This window comes from Oryzias melastigma, linkage group LG5 (genome assembly GCF_002922805.2).
Source record: "Oryzias melastigma strain HK-1 linkage group LG5, ASM292280v2, whole genome shotgun sequence".
Classification (NCBI taxonomy): domain Eukaryota; kingdom Metazoa; phylum Chordata; class Actinopteri; order Beloniformes; family Adrianichthyidae; genus Oryzias; species Oryzias melastigma.
Window position 1 is genome coordinate 14,503,230 of NC_050516.1, and position 19,776 is coordinate 14,523,005.

The 19,776-nt window shown below is 39.5% G+C and overlaps 1 protein-coding gene across 18 annotated transcripts in view; it reads left to right on the plus strand.

Moving 5' to 3' along the window:
- The window catches only part of cadpsa (Ca2+-dependent activator protein for secretion a), a 121,418-nt gene that overhangs the window by 28,589 nt on the left and 73,053 nt on the right, over positions 1-19,776 (plus strand). For all 18 annotated transcript variants that reach the window (XM_036211913.1, XM_036211919.1, XM_036211915.1 and 15 more), the window contains exons 5-12: positions 315-395; positions 1,773-2,009; positions 2,658-2,779; positions 3,478-3,589; positions 3,671-3,807; positions 7,553-7,619; positions 14,726-14,834; positions 15,457-15,669. In XM_036211913.1, coding sequence (XP_036067806.1) covers positions 315-395; positions 1,773-2,009; positions 2,658-2,779; positions 3,478-3,589; positions 3,671-3,807; positions 7,553-7,619; positions 14,726-14,834; positions 15,457-15,669 — 1,078 coding nt within the window. The remainder of the gene's footprint in view (positions 1-314; positions 396-1,772; positions 2,010-2,657; positions 2,780-3,477; positions 3,590-3,670; positions 3,808-7,552; positions 7,620-14,725; positions 14,835-15,456; positions 15,670-19,776) is intronic.

Genomic DNA, 19,776 nt, shown 5'->3' on the forward strand with positions numbered 1-19,776 from the left:
CCCCCCCCCCCCCACACACACACACACACAGGGATGAAAGTCGGTATGTGAGTTAAACAAAAGTGAGGTGGAAACACAGCAGAGATAAGGTCAGAATCCAGCTTCATGCAAAAGGTCAGAGCTCAGCCTCCAGAACAACAAAGAGCTCAGAGATGAGATCAACCTGACAGCGACCGACCAGGAGTCTACGGTCAGACGGGATCCTTGCAGACCACTCTTCATAATGATGTTGGTTTTTCTTTGGCTTGATCTAATAAGAGTTTTTTCATTGAGCTTTTGGTTGGATTTTTAACCCAGGTGTGTGTGTTTTTCAGCTGGATAACCCAGACGAGCAGGCAGCTCAGATCCGCAGAGAGCTGGACGGCCGGCTGCAGATGGCAGATCAGATCGCTCGGGTAAGAAGTGAGGATGAAGGACGCATGAGGGAAGAAATGGAGAGAACTAACATTCAAAAACTCTACAGTGAGCAAGACTCGGCCTGTGAGGTTTCTGTGGAACAGCTGACAGATGTCTGCTTTTGTTTGGTGCTACAAAAAGAAAAGAGAATAAAGCAGCTCATCATTACTGATTACCTTCATGCTAAAGATATGGAAATTGCTATGTTTGATCAAAGATATTTTTGTATTGATCTTTGACTTCAAATAAATGTAATGAATGCAGTAAAAAGTTTCTCGATTCAAAATGAAACAGAGTTAAATCAATGTTTCAAATATCTCTAGATCCATCACCTCCTTCCCTCCCACTACAAAACAAAGCTTAAGTAAAAGTGTCCTTTTTGAGGAGGAGGCGCCAGTTCTGCTCATTTCAAGAAAAGGAGGTGTGATGTTTTCTTTCTTCTTAGAACGCACAGAGCGCTCTTTGTGAGAAGACTGGAATTACATCAATCCCAGAATCCATTGCAGTCAGGTTAACGTTGTTAGAACTCTAAACTGTGAAGTATTTCTGTAGACAACCATGAATCCACAACAGGAGAAAAAATAGTTATTTGAAAGCAACTGATGGCATTGATGAAAGTCTGAGCAGGTGACCCAGGTGAGCACAGTGTGGGTGGGTCAGTTTATGGTTAGATATTCAGTGTTACAATAAAAAAACTCAGGATCACTGAGGTGATGTGGAGTTCATTAGGGGAGAAACATAACCTTCATCCCACTGATGCTGCGCTACATCACCAATGTAGACTCCCTCTGAAAAATCCAGTTTTTGGTGTTATTATCGTGTTCTTGTGGCATTTTTCTCATGATAGAGGATGTATGTAAAGAAAATAACCTCAAAATGGGATTTCTAAGTATTTCTTTCTGTAAATTGAAATGAATCAGGAGCAGAAGAAGAAAATGTTGTATAACTGTGACATAGAAACTACAGGCTCCGCCCCACTTTAAAATGGCAAGATCCATGTCCTCCTTATCTGAGCTGGCATGTGGGTCCAGTATTGGTGGCCATTCTTAGTTGTGCTGGTATTGTGCTGTAAGCTAGTGGGAAAGAGGGTAAACATAGTGTGGATGATGGAAATGGGGGCGGGGTTGCCACAATTCAGAGGTGAATTTCTAATAAACTACTGCCTAATAAACAATGTTAATAAAAAAAAAAAAAAAATCTTGGCTTAAGACTATAACCAAAATTAAAAGTTCAATTAGAATGCTTTTATAAGAGCGAGACTTTAAAATAAACGTTTGCATTTCTTTATGAGCTTAAGCAGTGAGTTTTAGGAGATGGAACAATGTGCTCCTCTGCTGAATGTCAGCTAACTGAGGATGCTCTCCTGTTCTGTGAAGCTTGGAGGACGGTTCCCACGATTTGCCTCCAGAGAGATGGAAGCCATGTTCATTGAGGAGCTGAGGTCCTCAGTCAACCTGCTGATGGCCAACCTGGAGAGCATGCCGGTGTCCAAAGGAGGAGAGTTCAAGCTGCAGAAGTTAAAACGGGGCCACAACACCTCCATCATGGACATGGGTCAGGAGGACGAGAGCACCCTGTCCAAGTCTGACGTGGTGCTGTCTTTCACTCTGGAGGTACCCAAGTCCCCATGTCATTCATTTTGAACTATATAAACATCGAGATGATGTCCACCGTGAACATGTAACTGTACTGTATTATTTATTGATGTCCTAGTAAAATTGTAATTTAATGTTTTCTCTCTAAAGAACCTGCAAATACTTGGATTATTTTTTGGGTTTGGGATAAAAAAAAATTTATGTTTATTTTAATTTCAATAAAATAGCTCAATTAGTGCAAAAACACAACAATGAGTACACAAAGATTACAGAATAATCTATTCATTTTGATTATAAAGTACAAATTTTACAACTTGCATTGAGAAAAGGCTAAAAGAATACTGAAAACGCATCATAAACAAGCAAAAAAAAGTTTAATTTAGAAAATTCCAATTTTTCCATTAAGGTAAAGAGCAGATTGATTTTAGGTGTATTTAAATACTAGTCTATGGATGTGAGCAACTGATTTTAAGATTTTAAGTTCAAAATCACATTTAACAAATTTAGAATCAGTTTGTGCAAAAATATGGTATATATAACACAGAAATGGCATATGAGGGTTCAACAACAACACTTTCAGAGATCATAGTTGATGCTGGAACCTTTCAGAGTTTATCTTTGAAAAACCCAGCACTTCCCATCAGTCACTGGACTATCCCCTTCCAGGTGGTGATCATGGAGGTGCAGGGGCTGCGGTCGTTGGCTCCCAACAGGATCGTCTACTGCACCATGGAGGTGGAGGGGGGGCACAAACTGCAGACAGACCAAGCTGAAGCATCCAAACCCACGTGAGTTCACACCACCCTGCCCCTGAGAAGGGAGGGGTCCTCTAGTGTCTCACCCCCATCATTTATCCGATCAGTATTGGATTTGTTGAGGTAACAGATTTTATAAGCAAAGTGTAGACAGGATAATCTGTTGTCCTTCATCCAATTACAGTAGATATCTGGTAATGGTAGATGTTGGATATGTCAGATTCCTGGGCAAGTTGCTAAATCCTTAGTTACCTCTGGTGGGGTAGAGCTCCTCCTTTGGTGGGAATGTGTTTGTAAATAAGTAGATGATTGGTAGAAAGGTGCGGATCACTAAGGTGACCTAGGACAGAGCTTTGAGGAATGCCTTTTCTAATTTTTACCTGCTCATTCGGGGGTGCAACGGATCACAAAACTCATGGTTCAGATTTTGTCCTGGTTTTAGAGTCTTGATTAAGATCATTTTTCGAATCAGTAAAAAGGAAAAAACAGGATGATATAACAAGATAAAAACCTACAATTTATTTTAGAAAAGCTTCAAAATATTATTCAAATAAAATGGCTTTAAAGTACTTCAAAACATCCTTGGTACGTGTGTTCCAAACCGTACGGATCTCCGCTGCAGGTATTCATTTTTGCAGCTATGGTAAGAATGTGGTTTTGATCAAAGTGCTGTCAGCTGACGGACACAATCATCTCAACAAACGAGTTTTTTCTGTCTTATTTGTGTCTAGTTGGGGCACCCAGGGGGACTTCACCACCACCCAGCCGTTACCTGCAGTGAAGGTGAAGCTGTTCACTGAGAGCACTGGGGTTCTGGCGCTGGAGGACAAGGAGCTGGGCAGAGTAGGTCACAGATGTGTGTGTTTAGCATGGTTTGCAACAAACAACTGCAGCGCACAAACCTTGTTGTGTGGTCGTGTTCAGGTCGTCCTTCATCCAACACCCAACAGCGCCAAACAGTGCGAGCTCCACAAGATGAGCGTCTCCAAAGGATGTTCAGATGAGCTCAAGATCAAACTGGCCATCCGTATGGACAAACCCCAGAACATGAAGCATTGTGGGTAAGTGTGAGTTCCTGATAGACATTTGGTCAGTATGTCAGTGGTTCTGATGCAACATAGAAATTTCTCCATTAGATAGGAGCTAAATTCACAAACTAATCAGTCATTTTACTTAATTTTAATTTCTTCTTTTCAGCAAATCTTATTGGTTGTGGTTAATCTGTTGGCAAACATTTCTTCTATTTACTTAAAAAAGTATTTTTCTTTTGTCATTCCATAGTTTTTAGGTATTTTTGAACAAGTGTCCTCAGCTGATATTTTCCAAAGATAATATTCTAGCTCCCTCTTGTGGTCACCAGCTGCTATGATGGACATTTTGGATCAAACTTTATAGGCTCTAAATCATTCTGATTATTACATGTACCCCTTTTTATTCATAGGGGATAAAATCAGAGTCATCATTAGGGTAAAGTAAACCAACAGGGCAGCGCATTGGTTCTTATTTTCTTTTGAGATAAAAGTAAGAGTTTTTAAAACTAATAAACCAGTTTAACAGAAGTGTGAGCTTCCTCCTGCAGCTGCAAGAGTCTGAGCTTGATTTAACTGCTGGTTAGCTAGCTGGTGCCCAGAAAACGGCACTGTCTTTGTAGACAATTGGAGTGCGTTTTGGGGAAGGCCCGGTATCACTTGGGACGGTGCCGCTCTTCTTTCTAGGAACATTTCTGCTAACATTAGTCTTGCAGAGTGGCCGTAATTCAGAGGCATCCATTAAAGGTTTCAGTTTAATTTGTAGCAACCTCTCATTAAATTTAATGACACGCTCTGTTTAAATTCTTCTGTTGATGTGCAGGGAGGGGCCAAAATGTTCTAGAAAGCAAATTCCAGGTGCAGAAAAAAAGAATACTTTTTCAATTTAGTATGTTGACCAACAGCCGTTTGTGGCCAGTATATGTGCACTTTGAGAGAGAAGATTGAAGTTTGAAGGAGGAAAGACATGGAAGCACAACTAAGGTCCTCCACACAACATTTCAGAGACCTTTAGAATATGAACTCCTTTATAATCAGATTACAGTAATCAGAATCGATCTGTGCTCGTCAGAAGCTCATCCTGAGCTACAATGACCAAAAGTCCAGACCTTTTGCCTGACTCAAATGCTGTGCTGGAGCTTCAAAAAACTGCAGGTACTAAATCTCTTTGAACCAAAGAAGAAACTTTTAGTTCACATAGTTAAACTTTGGAGGTGGAAACTTTAGGGCCAGTAAGACCCTAGACATTTTCAGTGTCTGTGGGTTATTTTGAGGAACCATGGAAATGAAAAAGAAAATTCAGCAACAGACTGATGTTTTCATCATAAAAAGGGAAAAGTTAAGGACTACACAAAAGGAAAAAGTAACGAACTCTTACTGTGAGACATATAAACAGGAAATGAAACATGTCGTGTTAATAAATCCCACCCCTCCTATTTTGTCAGCTCTACTTCCTTTTCAGCTTCCTGATTAATTAACTTAAATGTACCCATAATAGTACATACTGACTAATTCTACATATACATGCATTAAAGCATTGGAAGTACAATATTGAAAGTAGTGGCATATTTCAGTATTTTCTCCATACTATAACACAAGAATACAAACTCAAACAAACCTCGTTTTTAACTTAAAAAAGTGGTCTCTGACTGTATACAGTACATGGACTGAGTGAAGCCCTCCAAATACGAGGCTCCTACTGGCTCACAGAAGCCAAAATCTCCTAGACTTCTATTTAGAAATAAACATGTCTTGCTCAGTTATTCTATTTGTCAGAATAATCTAGTCCTACATTTTTTTTATTATATTTTTTCTGTAGTGCAAGTAAATCGAGGTATAAACTGGCCAATCGGGTCCCTCATTACCGTAGGTGGTCTCACCTCAAATGTTTCAAAGGTTTGACAGATTCGCCTGCTTTGAACTGATAGTGGTGTTAACTTTCAACAAGCTCCTTCCTGATTGGTTCGTCATTGCCATAGAAACATTGACTCAGGCAGACCTGGACCAAGTGCGGCTTAATGATGACATCTGGTGTCATCCTTATTAACAGAAAACAGCAACTAAATTGACTTAATTTCATCTGAGCTGAAAGTAAGTCATTTGCTGTGGGTGACGACACACTCACTTGGTCCAGTTCTCATATACAGTCACTGGGCTGTAGCTGTTGAGGAGCTGGGTTTGAGCCCCCTGATCCAGACATGAAGAGGGAGGGGCTAGATGCTATGTTGTGGACATCCTGAATTTGTCTGCAGAACTTTCCCAGCAGCTCTTCCTCCGTGACTTCCTCCCTGGTGTTCTTACACCCATTTTAAAAGTTCTGCCTGGATCTGTGCAATCAGCTGCAGTGACTGTGCACAGTAGCGTGCACGTCAGTGAGAGAAGGCGTTGCAGCGCTGCATGCGTGAGCCTGCAGAGCTGCTGAGTCATGGCGTTACAGCGAGCTCTTCCTGAATCCAAGCCTCACTGGGCTAACTGTCTCCTCTCTCACTCCCACTTGTCCATATGCTGCCTTTAGGAGCTCGAGGGGAGGTGGGGGGGCTACTGCAAGATCCATGCTGGCTCTGTGTGCCGCCCTGTGGAGGAGGCTTCCTCAGAACAACACAGAGCCACTGTGGAGGGGGCCGGGGGCAAAGGCAAGCTGGGACTCAGCAGGGTGGGCTGAGCTTCGGTGGGGGGGGTTAAAAAAGCGTCTGAGCTCTTCACTCTCAAGTGTTGCTTTAAAATCACAGCTTCTGTGGGCAGACTGCGATTTCCACTAAAACAGTGCTGAAGAGCGAGGAAGAGGAGACTTTACCTTCTTGATGTGGAGCTTTCAATCAGAAAAGCAGTTTGGCAATCGGATATTTTGGTAAGATTGAATGGACAGAAAATTTTATTTTGTGTCGAAATCTAAGAGTAAATAAACTTCAATTAACTTTCACAGAGATGACTGAAAAAGACTTATATTTGTATTTTTTGTTGCAATTTTAGAACAAATATGTATTGCATAATTGTTGTTGTTTTTATTTTGTCGACTTGTGTTTATAAATTGACCAAAGCTGATAAACATTTTCCAGCTAAATCTATTTAAAGAAATCGTTCCCTTGATCAAGAAAATGTGAGTTTTTACCAGAGTTGTATAACGAGTGATGCACAGAAACCTGACCTTATATGACCCAATCTGGAGATGATGTGGAATTACTTTGAAGTTCTGTCAGGGTTTTATGGAGAAATGAAATTGTTTTAATCTGATGGTCCCCATGTTAGAGCTGAAGAAGTTGGAGAAGCAAATGATCTCTAATGAGGAGAACGATGAACATTTAACCATGAAACTTCAATAAAAACTGGACCACACCTTACCAGATGAGACTGAAAGAACTGCTTCAGTCTGCATCTGCTGGAATTTTGGGAATATGTCTCCTTCCTCTGATTCTGACTAAAAATCTCTCTACAGAAGGTACCAGATCTTTAGAAAGATGATCAGATTAACATTAAAAATTCATTTTCATGTTTTCTTCATTGACTGCTGCACAGAATTGCTGTTTAATTTCCCTCTATTTAGTTGCACTATAAAAAGCCTTTCTTGATTAATGCATTGACTCTTCTGCCTGACCTTTTAGACTTCTCAATGAAAAGCTCTATCATCTTTTATTATTTCTAGAGATGATCTAAGAGCTTGTTAAAAACTTTTAGAATGTGATGTGTGGGTGCAGTGATGCTGGGCTGCCAGCAGAGATCAGCAGAGGAGCGGTTGACTGGAAGATGCTCCTTTACTGAGCTGCTGCTCTATGCTCCTCAGGTACCTCTGGGCCATCGGCAAGAACGTGTGGAAGAGATGGAAGAGGCGGTTCTTCGTGCTTGTTCAGGTATGAGCCTTTTTTTACCAGCTTCATGCATACATAACATAGCATACATAATGGGTTATTTTTGTTCAGACACAACAGTATGATTGTCATCATTTGTACCTTAGAAAAAATTGAATTAAAGTCTCTATACATTTATTCTGGTGTCTTCATACAGGTGACAGCAGCTGATCTGTCTGTGATTCATAGAAATGTTATCATTTTTCTCCACATATCTTTACTATGTAGTCACATTTTGAACAAAAGAGTCTTAAGATGTTGCTGCTAACTCCCTGGGGGGTCGAGGAGGTAGATGATGTTGAAACAAACTTGCAGATAGATGGCGCTGCAGACATGCAAACTTGAGCTTTTTTTGCGTTCATGGTTGCTGAGCTTCCTGATGATCCGGTGGCCTCAGCCGCTGGGAGCAGAGAGGTGAGACGGCTGAAGAAAAGGTGGTGCTTCACAGCTTCCCTCTGAGCGGAGTCACTGCAAATTCACTCCTTCACCACCTGCAGCTCAGATCAGCGGTCTGTTCCGATGCTCCGCTTCTCCTTTTCAAACGAAACTATAAAAAAACAGTTTCTGGATGTCTCTACGTGTGAATGTCGAGAGCTAAAGGATCTCTGTGAATGTGTTAGAGAAGGATCAACCGTTGGAGAACTTGCAGGAGCTAAAATGATGAATGCAGTTTCTTGCTAGTTTTAAAGCCAAATAAAGACAAAAAAAAAAGATGAAGATAATTTATTCAACAATTTGATACTAACTACAGAAACTATTAGGTTAAATAATGAAGACTAGATTTGCTCAGGAAAGTTTAAAATTGTTAATTAATTCCCAAATTATCTCCATAAATGTTTGCATTGTTTTAAAGATTAAAAACTGACAAAAATATATATTTAAAAAAAAAAAACAAACGTCTCAAAGTATTAACAATCTTTAAAGATATTTAAAGCATTGTTGAGAGCAATTTTAGGTTCCAAAATATTTCATGTTTCAGCGCTGAATAAGATAAAATAATTAAATGACAGTAAATAATTCAGTTACCGAGCAGAAAACAGACAGATTAAATTGTTGTTTTTCACAGTTAATTAAAGTTTGTCTTATATTTTTGACTAAATGGAAATATGTGATGTTTTATCACGTTTTACCTCATTAAATATTCTGTTTTTTGGTCTGATTTTAGTCTATTGGAGAAATCTAATTTTAGTCAAACAAACATCTTACACCTTTTGAGACATTTTTCTACCTAAAACTACTGACTTAAACCAAGATAGAGAAACAAATAGTATCTTTATATAAGTTAGAATTAACACATTTTTAGTACTTCATCTTTAGACTTTAATTTAAAGTTTTTTTTTAAATCATTGAGTGAGATTTGCAGATCTTTGAAGAAAAAAGCACAATCAAAACAAACAGTGTAGGTGTTGCAAAAGATCAATCTACAACTTTATAGCTCCAGTTATTATCTTGAAATGTGCACTTACTGTTTTGTACATTTAAAATAAGAAAGAAACAGACATGTTTTGTTTTAATCAACATCGGTTTTAGGTTTTATTGGTCATAAAACCTAAACTGCTTATTTAAGAGCCACAGGGAGTTTTTACACAGCTATGGAAAGAAGCCAACTGTCTGCTGAATTATTAAAAGTCTAAAAAGTATTTTTAGCTAAAAGTTTGGCACAACAATCTTTGCAGATTTGAAATCAGTCATATTTGTTTCAAATTATCTGAAATTAGAGTAATTATTTCTGAAGTCAGCAGAACTAAAAGTACAAGCAGAAAAATAAAATCCTGAAGGAGTTGAACGTTTTTAAGACAGAATATTTGAAACAATTGAAAATAGGGATGTAACGATTCATTTTCCCTATAATTGGGTTGAAAAATCGATTTATTGTAGGTTACAGTTTTTTTTAGTTTTAGATATATGATTTGCATTATTTAAAAAAACAACAAAAAATTCAGAAAAAAGCTTTTTTTTTATTTTTTATTTTTATAAATCTTCCAAAAAGTAACAATGAAGAAAACTCAGTCAATTGGCTTAAACTAAGCCAAGTGTGATTTAATAAAAATATTTCATACATTAAATCTTGCACAACATATTTCAACATATGCAAATGTATCCAGTGGGGAAATGACGATTTTCTTTCCCCTCGATTAGGCATCTCTAATTGAAAGTCAGGAGTTTAAATGCTGGAAATACCTGAAAGAAGATCAGCGTCTGATCTCTTATTTCACTCACAGAACGGATGAAGACTGAGACGCTCAGAAGTGTTATCAAAGCCTAACAGGTCCAAGAATCTTCTGTTCCTCAGGTGTTCCACAGATGTGCTGCTCAGACCTCATAACCTTTTCTCTGCCCCCATGATCCTGTTGTGCACGTGCTCATGTACGGTGTAGGGGGCTGATCAGACAGTTACTTCCGAAGCATAAATGAGGAAGGATGCTTGTAACTGAACAGCTCATATCCCCCTCCCATAAAGATGAACCAACGACCCCCCCAGTGCACATAGTTGTGCAGGAAGAAGATGCAGCCAAGCTGTCTTTACTCGGTTGTCATGATGATGGAGAGACCAAGCAGGCTTTTGTCAGGAAGTAGTGGTGGTGGGAGGGTGCAGGGGATGGTGGTAGCGGCCATTTCCTGGTGGCTTTGCATTGGGAGGTGGGCAGCAGACGGGGGAGGGGGGTGGGTGCCTGTCTCTTGTGTGTTAGGGAGGATATGTCTCAGAGCTACAAGTTGACAGGGGATTGACAAAGTGGAGTGAACACTGGCTGGTCTAACACTCGCAGCTAGAAACGCCGCAGCACCGCCAACTCGAGCCTCGCACTCGCTCCCAGCTACATTTATAGCAAGTGACAAATACTGGTCAATAGATTGCACACCCCCGTGTGTGTGTGTTTGTTGTTGTGGGGGGTGTGCAGCCGCTCTGTGTGTGATGAGATGCTGCTGTTTCCAGATGAAATGACTGCTGTTTCCTCTCTGTCTAACCGGCAGAAGGATCAGAAATGTCAACATTTAGGAGGAAAATCCAGCAAACTTTGGGTCAGAATGAGCATAAACTCCAAACGCTTTTTACTTCTTCAATTTCTAATTTGGAACATTTAGCTTGAAATACCTACACTGTGTTTTTTAAAATAATTCAAGAATATGTTAACCTGAAAGGAAAAGGAAGGATGCTGCTGTGAAAATGTTCGGAGATGAAAAAAATAAGTAAAAAAATGGATGTAAAGCTGCAAATTGAGAAGAAAAAAGTATCACCAGATTTCATCAGTATTTATTAAGAAAAAAAAAAAACAGCGCAAACTTTCTCAAGTCGCTCTCCTTTAGTTTTTACAATGGCCATTTTACAAACAAAAATATATATTGTTTTAAATTACAACTTTAAAGTCCTGAATTTAGGAGAAAAAGTTGCAATTGTTAAATTAGGAGAATAAAGTCTTTATTTTTATGAATTTAAAAGATGTATGCTAAATTTCTGACTTTTTTTCTTGTAAATTTTACGTGTTTTAAAGTAATACATTTATTACTTTAAAAGTTTTAAATCTCCGACTTTTAAAAACGTAAATTTGCAAGAACAGAAGTAATACATTTATGAAAAAAAAGTCATAAATTTACAAGAAAAGGTAAAAAAAATTGAGGAGAAAAAACACCAATTGTGTGTTTATCTGAGCCCTGCTTGAAGATGAAAGACGTGGAGCATTTTATGAAGCTTTATTTCCAGATAGGCTTCAAAAACAAAGACATTCTGAACCTTTTTACGACTCAAAATCCAGTTATGTTAGTTGTTAGTTTCTGGGGTCAGTAATGTGGAGTTGCATAAGTAAAGTAAAGAGCTCAGAGACACATGTTTGGAGGACCACCACTTTACTTTACTCTTATCATTCATAAACCCAGAAGTCCATTTGTCACCTTATGTCATGTAACTATCATACGGCCAAAGAAGGGGACTGAAAAGAGTTACATACGCCCCCTTCTCCAAATGAAGCGTCCCATTTCAACACTACACAAAAAAGAGGAATGAAAATAGTTTGTTACTTTAGCATAAGAACATTGAAAATGCTGAAAACTGGACCTCTCCATGGAAGTATCACTTCCATGGAGGAGGAGATCTGGTCTTTGGTGGAGGAAGAAATCATTGTAAGTGGAGGCTGCAGGGATATCAATGGGTTCATCAATGGGCATTGCAGAGATCCTCAAGCCAACCTTCAATAATAAAACATAAATAAACTGTAAGTCAAACAAAGGAGCTTCCAAACATTATCAAGCATTCAGATTATCTGATCAAATCCAAGAGACTTTGACTAAAATGAGAAAATGAGTTTAATCGGTCTGCTGCTGCACATAACGTACACTTGCTGGAGTGGATGCTCACTTCAATTTACAAGATTGAAAGTCATAGATATACAAGAAAAAAGTCATACATTTACGATTTTTTTCCCGCAGTATTGCTTTTTTTTTTGTGGCCCTAATACTGAAATGTAAAGGAAGTTCCAAATGTGACAAATGAGGAATTGAAAAGTCAGAAATTTTCACAAATTGTTGTGAAAATTTCATTTACATGGCAAGAAGATAAAGTTTAAAACTGTGGTATACAGAAAATTATGTAAAAAAAATAAAAATAAATAATAATCTTTTTGTCTTAAAGGTGTGTGAAAAATGTAAACTCCCAGATTCATGTTATAAAAGGAAACCTGTAAAACGTTTGCAGTTTTCCAAAAGTCTAAACATTCTTTTAATGATGTAAATAGACATAGCGGTACATGTTAAAACTCAAACTTCAATAGGTTTGAAAATATAAAAGTACAAATATGTTTCCAAGACTTTATGTGTCGTCGTGGTAACTTTGAGTTTAGTGTCATCAGCATAACAATGAATCATCAAACAGAAAGCTTCTAGTCTAGTACCCTGTGGGACCCCAGATTTAGAACTTTGGTGAGCATGGAGAGCACATTTATGAATCAGATAAGCAATATTAACTTTGGTCCCACTGCTCCAGTTTGGCTGTTCTGATCCAGGTCACTCGTTGATGTGAGGTGCTTAAGTGCACCACGGCTTCATAAGACAAAGCTTGACCTGTCCTCACGTGTTTTTAGGTGCTTCGTCAGAGGTTTATCTCTGAACGTCCATCCAGCACTCTCTGACTCTTCATCACCGCCTCTGCTAACTGACAGCTGGGGGGCAGGAAGATGGAAAACTTGCAGTATGGGTGTGAGCTGGGGGAGGGGATGCTTAAGGTTTGCCTTTGCATTGTCCTGGAGGCCTGGGAGCTGCTGGAGATTGGGTCCATCCTCTGCCATCCTTTAACTTCGCCTTAGGTCTCATCAGTGCTGTCTCAGGGAATCTCATTTGTCACACACACACACCCACACACACACACAGCGTGCAGCTGCACCCAAAGAGTGAGAGCTGCCACTTGCAGCAGCAGACGTGGCGACTTAACCAGACCTGTGAGGAAAGGCTGGTGTGACTGGCAGTTGCAGGAGCAGCAGCAGACACCACTCCCCCTGTGAGCGACACATGCACTGAGACTCATGCATGGAGTTCAAGCACCAATCAGGATTCTTGGTGTGGGTCCATACCTGACCTTACTGAGAGCGGACCGTTTGACCAGCATGTCCGTGCTGGGTGGAGTTTATAGACAAATGAATTTGGATGTTTACAACACAGAAAAGTGTCAAGACGTGTCGAGCTTAAAGTTGTTCCCCTCAGCCTTCTGTGTCGACCTATATCAGTAGACCATTATTTGTCCAATTTCTAGTATTTTTTTATGCATCAAAAACATTCATTTGTGCTTTAATTGATATATTTAGTATTCGTTTAGTGGTGAAAAAGAAAACATTTAGGCATTTGTTGTTTTTGAAGCACTTTCCTCTGTCATTATCAAGTTTGTATCTCTGTGAACTATTAATTAGTTGTTTTCCCCACAGTTTGTGCCTTTTCTAAGCTATTTTATCCTCTTCTGTTTAAAGCATTTTTACATCTATTGTAAAATAGTTACAAGTGGTCTTCAAATTATGATTATGCCGTTTTTAGGCTAAAAAAAAAAAGCAAAAAAAAAAACTGTCATTTTCTCTGACATAGTTTCTGCAGAACTGCAGGAGGTCATTAGAGCTTAACCTAAGTAAGCCCACCCCCTCCTCCCATCATCCATCTGTTTACACTCTCTCTTGCTTGTTTACAGCCCCTCACACTCCCAATCTAACAGCAAAAATGGCGATCAGTATTGGAGCTATTCAGCCGTACAGTTTTGAGCCTGATGCCAGCTCAGACGAGTTAACTTAAGACGCACATGGATGTAGTCTAAGTAGATGCCTCAGAAAGGAGCAGAACTGCTGATTATATTTTCTATATATTGACTTTAAGCTTTTTTCATTGGCCCTTTTTTGTTTGATTCACCACAATTTGAATGAAGAAATACTCAGAGACAGAGTTTTAATCTTATATTTCTTTATATGTGTCCTCCATCATGAGAAAAATACCATGAAACATATTTTTTAAAACAACAACGACTCAATTGACATTGGAGTAGGTCTTTAACTGCAGTTTTTACTTTTTTTGTCTGGTTTTTGCATTGATTTCCTATTTTAACGTTTTATTGGCTCTCATAAGATTTAGCATAAACCTCCTAACTGAAGCCTGCAGAGTCTGCGATGAAGCTCAGTGTTTCTTATCTTGGAACTGTCTGAGAAGACGACAGCTCTTGTGAATGTTTTCCTTCTAGTAGATCGTCAGTTTTTTCCAGAAACTCATCTGTCATCCTGACTGCTACAAATTGATGACATTGAATTTTTGCCCTCATAAGCTGAAATGTTTAAAGTTGTATCGGTTCATATTGATCTAAAGTTGAAGTCTGTTGCAGGCGTGTTACAGTTATCATGAATGTATAGTAAAAATAGGAACTACACATGCAAGATTTATTAGCAGAATTAATTTAATTGACGGATAAGGTACTTTACCATTTAGGTAAATATCTGCAGATATTATTAGAGTGTAATAAATCTTCCTGATTGTCTGGGATCTGAAAGATTCTCCTTTTAATCATTTTATTTGTAATTATTAAATGTTTTATGTCAGAATGCAACAATGATTTCTCCTCTCAGCCAGACTTCCTGTCTCTTTACCTCATACAGGTGAGTCAGTACACCTTTGCCATGTGCAGCTATAGAGAGAAGAAGGCGGAGCCTGTGGAGCTTCTTCAGCTGGATGGTTACACCGTGGACTACACCGACCCGCAGCCAGGTCAGAGAAATGACAGCTTTGGGCTTCATTAACTGTGTGTGGAGGTGAAGCTCAGCGTTGTAGTGTGTTATTTGGGGCATCCTGAATCTTCCTTGGAGATTCGATAAGATCGGTTCTCACATTTGGAGGTTCAGGCACTCATTTGGCCTTCAGAGGCCCTGCAGCAGTCTTCATGTTCCGTTTGCACGTTCTCCTCAGAGCTGGGCACTCTCACAAGTTAGTTTAGTAGTTAGTGTTCAGGTTCAGATTATGTACTCACCTTCTGCCATCATGCAGTCTCAGACTGTGAGCAGTCCCAGTTTATTTGAGTTTATCTGTTTGTCTTTGAGCTGTAAATTCATTCTGTAATGTAAATGTGGTTTATAGGATTAAAAAATATAAGCATATATGAATTTTTGGGGCACTTTGGGGACTTTAAGTGGTAAATTTAAAGGAATCCTGGGAAAATATGTGGATTGAAAAGGCCCCTCCTTTCTTTGCAGAGTTTAAACCCAGTTCTTTTGAACCTTTTGAGAACGATCCAGTTTACATGTTCAAAATGTTGTGCTAGAACAGCATGACGTAAGTCTTCTCTCGTCTTGTTGTTGTTCCTGACTGCGTGGTCATTGTGATCCCCCTGCAGGTCTGGACGGCGGTCGGACCTTCTTTAACGCCGTCAAAGAAGGAGACACTGTGATCTTTGCCAGCGATGACGAACAGGACCGGATCTTGTGGGTGCAAGCCATGTATCGGGCCACGGGTCAGTCCCACAAACCGGTGCCGCCCACCCAAGTCCAGAAACTCAACTCCAGGGGGGGCACAGCGCCACAGCTGGATGCCCCTATATCTCAGTTCTGTAAGTGTGTGGACCTTAAAAGCTTTGGGGTTTGGAGGAGACATCTCCATGTTTTTTCCTCCAGTCTGTCTGTTTTTACCTGTCGTCCTCCCATGTTTGCCCCCGCCTCATTCTGCACGCGCTCAGAACTGCTGTTGATCTGCTGTGTGGAGCTTTGCTGTGTCTTTATGTTTCTCTGTTTGCTTCCTCCTCCGCCTTCTTCTTTTGCTTCTTCTCTTAAACTCTGCCGTCTGGTAGTGGGATCAGAGGGTAAGTGCTTCACTCCCTATTCTCTCTTTGGTTTTTCTGTTGCTGTGTGTTCCTCCTCTTCCTCACAATGTTGAAACAAATCTTCATGTTTATGTTCTTCTCTAAAGAGTTCTGTAAACCTAGCAGAAATAAAATCTTCTTAAAAATATATCTTGTATTATATTTTTATTAAGATTATATGAGAAAAAAGGTTTTTTCTTTTTTTTTTCAGAATCAAATTGATCTAAATCTCAAATTACTCAACAACTGGCCAATGTAAGACATAATGAAAAACAAACAATGACAAAATAATATGAACTGATTTTTCCTTTAATTAAAAAAAACCCCAGAAAAAATGAAATTAGGAAAACTATTACACAGAAAACATTAAATGTTTGTTCTGGATGAAAGCAAATCTGTTTGTACTAAATAGAATCAAAAAAGTGCAGCTGAAGTCATGTATCTTATTCATACCATAAACGTGTATCATCACTGGACGAAGCGGGTTGTAGAACATGCCTCACCTTCTGGCTCTTGGGAAATAAAGCCAAATTTGCCAATTAATTTTTTACATTATAGCTGCCATTTGGAGCCAGTCGACAGTTTTTTCGAGGAACTACAGTCACCAATCGAGTGAGCTTGTTTGAAGTCCGCCCTCCTTCCACAAAAAGTGAACTCGGGAGAATCTGTCAATAATGTTCATGGTGGAACCTGCAGGCACTAAATGATTTTACTGAGGCATCTGATTGGTTAGTTTAAAACTTGACTAACTTGCAATAAAGAAAAAATACCTTAAAAAAATTGAATTAGAAAGAGATTTTTAAGAAGAAGGATTCAAAGGATTTATAATGTCAGACCAGGGGACAAATTAATGTCACTGGCAGAGATTGGAAGAATGGCTGTTCTGACAAAAAGCATGAGTGATAGAAGTCTATGGTACTTTCTGTTTGGAACACAGACAAAGGACACATTTTTAGCTTTTGACACTTTTGCAAATTTTGTTTTTCTTTGCTTTAGTTCATTGATATTTTAAATGTGTATTTTTGGGAGCTTTTTGTCCTAATTGTAGAGTTTATTATTAATTAAACTACAATTATTTAGTTTAGAGTTGTTTTTCTTTATTTTGCTTAGTAGCCCTTTAGCATTTAACTTTGTAAAATAATGTCAGTTTTTGCAGGATTCATTTTCAGTAAAATCTGGTTGTGTTCAGTTTTTTAGTCAACTTTAAATGAGTAACCTCGTCTTTTAGCAGAGTTAATACATTTCTCTCAGTCTCCAATCATACCTCAGCTGTCTGCACTCACTTACAGTGAGGGAAAAAACTATTTGAACCCCAGCTAATTTTGTAAGTTTGCCCACTAACAAAGAAATGATCAGTCTATAACTTCAATGGTAGGTTTATTTGAACAGTGAGAGACAACAATGACAAAAAAAATCCAGAAAAATGCGTTTCAAAAAAAGTTATAAATTAATTTGCATTTCCATGAAGGAAATAAGTATTTGATCCCTTTGAAAAACGTGCTTCAGTACTTGGTGGCAAAACCTTTGTTGGCAATCACAGAGGTCAGCCGTTTCTTGTAGTTGGCCACAAGGTTTGCACACATCTCAGGGGGGATTTTGGCCCACTCCTCTATGCAGATCCTCTCCAAGTCATTAATGTTTCATGGCTGATGTTTGGCAACTCGAACCTTCAGCTCCCTCCACAGATTTTCTATGGGATTACGGTCTGGAGACTGACTAGGCCACTCCATGACCGTAATATGCTTCTTCTTGAGCCAATCTTTGGTTGCCTTGGCCGTGTGTTTTGGATCATTGTCATGCTGGAATACCCAACCACGACCCATTTTCAATGCCCTGACTGAGGGAAGAAGGTTCTCACCCAACACTTGACGATACATGGCCCCATCCATCCTTCGACGCGGTGCAATTGTCCTGTCCCCTTGGCAGAAAAACACCCCCAAAGCATAATGTTTCCACCTCCATATTTGACGGTGGGGATGGTGTTTTTGGAGTCATGGGCAGCATTCCTCCTCCTCCAAACACGGCGAGTTGAGTTGATGCCAAAGAGCTCAATTTTGGTCTCATCTAACCACAGCCCTTTTATCCAGTCTTCCTCTGAATCAGTCAGGTGTTCAGTGGCAAACTTCAAACGGGCCTGTAGATGGACTTTCTTGAGCAGGGGGACCTTGCAGGCACAGCAGGATTTCAGTCCTTCACGGCGTAGTGTGTTACCAACCGTTTTTGTGGTGACTATGGTCCCAGCTGCCTTGAGATCATTGACAAGTTCCTCCCGAGTGGTTCTGGGCTGATTCCTCACCGTTCTCATTATCATTGAAACTCCACAAGGTGAGATCTTGCATGGAGCTCCAGACCGAGGGAGATTGGCAGTTCATTTATGTTTCTTCCATTTGCGAATAATTGCACCAACTGTTGTCACCTTCTCACCCAGCTGCTTGGCGATGGTCTTGTAGCCCATTCCAGCCTTGTGTAGGTCCACAATCTTGTCCCTGACATCTTGGAAAGCTCTTTGGTCTTGGCCATGGTGCAGAGTTTGGCATCTGGATTGATTGATTGATTGCTTCTGTGGACAGGTCTCTTTTATACAGGTAACGAGCTAAGAGGTCAATATCAGCTCGTTACCTGTATAAGACCCACCTGGGAGCTAGAGATCTTGCTGATGGATAGGGGATTAAATACTTACTTCCTTCACGGAAATGCAAATTAATTTATAACTTTTTTTGAAACGCATTTTTCTGGATTTTTTTTTGTCATTGTTTTCTCTCACTGTTCAAATGAACCTACCATTGAAGTTATAGACTAATCATTTCTTTTTTAGTGGGCAAACTTACAAAATCAGCTGGGGTTCAAATAGTTTTTTCCCTCACTGTATATTTCTACAAGAAAACCAATTTTCCAGTTTTAAGTTAAAACTAAGTCCCTTAAATGGCTAAAGACTCTTTTTCTCTTTGGTAAACGCTATGTGGAGTTGTGTTTGATTGGCTCTCAGCTTTTTTTGCTGTAACTTTTGTTTTTTTTACACATTTGAGGCTTGTTGGCATTTCTGTTATAAATAAAAGTCCAATTTAAAGAAGAAGTGGGTGCAAGCCAACACATCTCATAAATAGATGTTTTGCTTTTGAGAACTTCCTGAGCTGTTTTTTTTTTTGACACAAACCAGTGGCGTCCCAGTGATTCGCAGCAGCTGGTAATTACCAAGTTAAAAGTGCCAGGCCATGAATAAAACAGTGTGGCTGCAGCACAATTAAATCAGGCACCAATCACTCAATGTTACCAAATAACTGCGTGCCAGTTCACACCTGGATCTGCGCGACGAACGGCACCCTCCTCCCCCCACGACCCCTCCCCGCTCTGAACAGCTGAAGCGCCACAACAAAGACGGACTGAGAGCGCGGCGCTGCTGACATGTGAACCGCTGCTTCACAGTTTACTCTTCTTCTTGCTACACTTTAATTTGTTTTGACACATTTCGCAACTATTCTGCAACTCGCGTCAAATTTAGGAGAGGGGAGTTTTTTTTATTTTATTTTGTTCATTGGAATTCAATTTTTTTTTGCATTTTTGTGAAACTTAAAACTGCTCTGCAGGTTCACACACTCTAATGTTACCCTCGAGCATGTGATGTACGTTCAAGAATTCGCTCAACACTGAGTCTTGAATGCACTTTTAGCTTATGGTGTTCACACTGGACTGTTATAGTAACGCATACACTTACATTTGGTACCGAACGGTGCAAATCTCTGGAATCTTGCTCCAGATTTTTTCTTTACAGCTCTATTCCGATACATGAAAGACTTGGTGTCATTTCATTCTGGTCGGGCACAAACCAGTTATTCAGTTCTCCTTCACGATCAATTTTCA